This window comes from Daucus carota, chromosome 4 (assembly GCF_001625215.2).
Source record: "Daucus carota subsp. sativus chromosome 4, DH1 v3.0, whole genome shotgun sequence".
Lineage (NCBI taxonomy): Eukaryota > Viridiplantae > Streptophyta > Magnoliopsida > Apiales > Apiaceae > Daucus > Daucus carota.
In genome coordinates this window covers 15,508,880-15,512,450 of record NC_030384.2, presented here as the reverse complement: position 1 = coordinate 15,512,450, position 3,571 = coordinate 15,508,880, and the positions used below count along the sequence as shown (strand labels likewise).

The following is a 3,571-nucleotide window of genomic DNA, read 5'->3' as shown; positions in this document are numbered from 1 at the left end:
TTTTCAGTCATTTACAAAAGAAATATATCTATCACTGGCCACATACATAAATTGGTGTGCACTAATGCAAACTCATATAAACCTGAAAATAATATATTAAAAAGTTTGCTAAATATATGCCCAAATAGTCACATACTCCAAAATTAAGTCAATTTGTCTGTGATTTTGTTCATAACATTAAAACCGGAAAGAAAAATTTGGTGCAGGGTAATTTAGAAATAATATAAAATTTTGACAGAGTGTAGAATACCTTCTTCCCTTGATTCCTTAATAAGAAAATCAAGCACCATAAGACGACATAGAAGGATCGCTAGTAGCACCGCCCATGTAATGGATGGCGGGGATGCCTTGACCATTACTAGCTTGAAAAACATTTTGGTTTGGCTGAGCATAATACTTCTGGCCCTGCGCATGTTGTGGGGGTGCACGAGATTTTGTAATCGATAAGCTATTTATGTCTGTTCGGACAAATTCAATCCGAGGCTGATTAGGTCGCGGACGGGTCAGGTTTAGGTCCCCAGCCCTATCAAAGTCGATGGCAACAAATGTGATGCTCGACAGTAGTGGTGCAGGGGGAGATGAAATAGTAGAGGTGAAAGAATCCTGAGAACGCTTCACCCTCCTCTTTGCCGCACTTGACGGGATGTCTCTGAGTTTCCCACCCTGGGTCCAGAATCTATTGCATTTCTTACATCGGTAACGTGGCTGGGATGACTTATTGTTATTAAAGTAGCAAAACTTTGTGTCCTCTGAATCACATCGGGGACACTTGAGGTTTTGGGGTGGCTTGATCAGTGCCTCCATCTCTGAATTGGGGTTGGACATTTATCTTTTTCTCTTTTTCTCGTAGATATATTCTCTGTAATGGTTGTATTTTAACGATATAAATATGTTGTATACTTATAAGAGAAGTTCATATAAAGCATTCTGTACAATTCACAGGCCATATGAGGAATAAAATCTTGTGAGAATATTATCTAGTTTTTCTTTTTATTTGTGGGCCACATCACCTTTTTAATACGAAATGTTGAATATAGAGATGTTTAGTAGATATACAGAAGGACCGTTTTGTTTAAAAAAAGTTCTCTTTTTGATAAGAAACTTAATAAAATTTATTGTGTTATATATTCACTACATGAATATGTATATATGTGTGTATTTATATTTTTTATGGTAAATTTTTATTATAGGTGGAATAGTATATTCAATGAAAGATATGATAAAGAACATTAATCATTATATGGATATCTATTTATGAAGGATTTTATTAATTCAGGGAATAACACATTCAACGAAAAAATTAATAAGAAGAAATGTAAGGTATAATGTAACATAAATTTTAATAACGATAAATCAGCCATGTAACAAGATAGGATACAATACATATTGATAGAGAAATGGTATAACACCATAAACTGAACATATGGGAAAATAGAGGAAAAATAACAGCCCAAGAGAGGTTCACGACTATCCTTTCATAGAATATGAGTTTGTGTTTATTAAATGGTAAGAGTTGTACATAGCAAAAAAATGGTAAGAGTTGCGTTTACAGATTCTGGTGAATAAAGTGATGTAACTCTCTACACAGCCACTCAAAATCGGCCAGAAATGTGTTTCTCTCAAGTGTATGGTGCTCTCGACCTCAAAAGATTGATTCGTCCTCCGTAAAGTTTCTACATATCCGTTTATATAGGGGATCAAGCTCAATGTAGTTTTGTTCCATCAAATCTCTATGACTTCCTCCTCTAAGTCATGTTTTCTCATTGTTTTTATTAATTAAATGCATTTGATGATATCAGAATTTACGGCATTATTTAGGTTGAGGATTTGCATATAAGAGTCTATGCTGGAAATTAGAGTTTACCAGACAATGAAGATATCAGAGATGGTAGCAATTGGTTTTCAGGAGCGGATATGGATTAAATAAATTATATATACTCTATAGAAATTGGACAGCTCAGGACTTCAGGAAGATTGATTTGGAAATCTCTAATTGATATATCTTATGAAGCTGATTAGTGGCATATTAATTAGAAGATATCTTATAGCTATGTATTATATCAACACAAATAGATTTACACTATACGTGTCGAATATCATATTAAGAATAACCTTCTTATAACGTAGCAACTTTCAGTGATTACTCATACATCTCTAAGAGTGTAGTTGATTATTCTGTAACACTTTTTATATATCAATAAGAACTGAATTTTTTTTAAATATTATGTTCTTTGAATTGATTTGATTGTATAACCCCCCGCTCTATAGTGGTTTTAGGCCTCATAATTGGTATCAGAGCTAATTTGTTACTATACCAACAGTTTAAGATCCAAAAACCTATACAATAATGTCAGAAAAGATACAAACGGCAACAACCAGCAGATATGAATCAATTAGGGTTCCAATACTTTAAGCATATGAATAACCTACCTGGAAGGTCAAAATGGCTATGTTTATGGAGGCCACAGATCTAGAATACCTGAATAGGATCTATGATGGTCCACACAAGCCTACAAAGCTATATGTTGTAGTTGGTGGGGAGCAACAAAAAAGGACCCCTCAGGGGAATAAGGATTACACTCCTAAGGATATTTATTCCATCGGCAAGGATGCAAAGATAAGGCATTTACTACATAGTGCACTTGACAATGTTATGTCTAATAGGGTCATTGGGTGCAAAACTAACTAAAAAAATTGGGATTATCTGGATGTCAGATGTCAATGAACCAAAGCCATCAATAAGAAAATGAAAATAATACTCACACAGGAGTATGAGCACTTTGAATCAAAGTCTGATGTGTCACTAAAGATCTATATGATAGATTCTTGAAGTTTCTTAATGTCCTGTCACTAGTTGATAAGGAGTATGATCTTGAAGAATCCAATCTGAAATTCCTGTTACCTTTACCTGAGAAATGGGATTTCTAAGCAACAACCATCAGAGACAACTATGATCTGGAAGACATGTCTGTTGATGAGATCTATGGCATGCTTAAGACTCATGAGCTTGTGATGGAACAGAAAAGCAAGAGGCATAGAAGCAAATCAAAGTCAATTGCTCTAAAGGCTGAGGAGAAAGCTCCTAAAGAAGTTGTTGTGAAGAAGAAATGTTGATATTATTCTTTCAAATTTCAAGGCAGTTGACTTTCCCTTGTTACTTCTTTTATTCCTTCTTTTTTTTCTCTTTTTTTAACGTAGGAACCCGCAGCCGCTACCCTTTGGGTGCGCACTGGGTAAGCATGCAAACCACGTGAATCAAGGTAAACCGCACTTAAGCGACAGGCTCTGGCTCAGGAGGCATAATCAAAAATTCTCCTCCCTTCGGGAGTCGAACCTGTGACCAAGAGGATACAAGTCCCCTCTTTTAACCAGCTGAACCAACCCTTGCGGGTTTATTATAGGTTCTTACCATTCCATAGACTTCATCAAGAGATGTAGTGTCAAGATCATATTAATGTCTTATGATTGAGGATTGAGTATCCCATTCCTCAGGTAAGTATCTAAAAAACTTGGTGTTGGAATCGTCAGCATCATATTCTTTTCTAACCAAGCATAAGTTATTGAGTAAAGT

General features: G+C 35.3%; 1 protein-coding gene across 1 annotated transcript; it reads right to left on the bottom strand.

Annotated features, from left to right (window-relative positions):
- Positions 1 to 279: 279 nt before the first annotated feature.
- On the bottom strand, positions 280 to 825 carry LOC108192251 (dof zinc finger protein DOF4.4). Its single transcript, XM_017372409.1, has one exon. The coding sequence runs from the start codon at positions 823 to 825 to the stop codon at positions 280 to 282; it is 546 nt and encodes a 181-aa protein (XP_017227898.1).
- Positions 826 to 3,571: the final 2,746 nt, after the last annotated feature.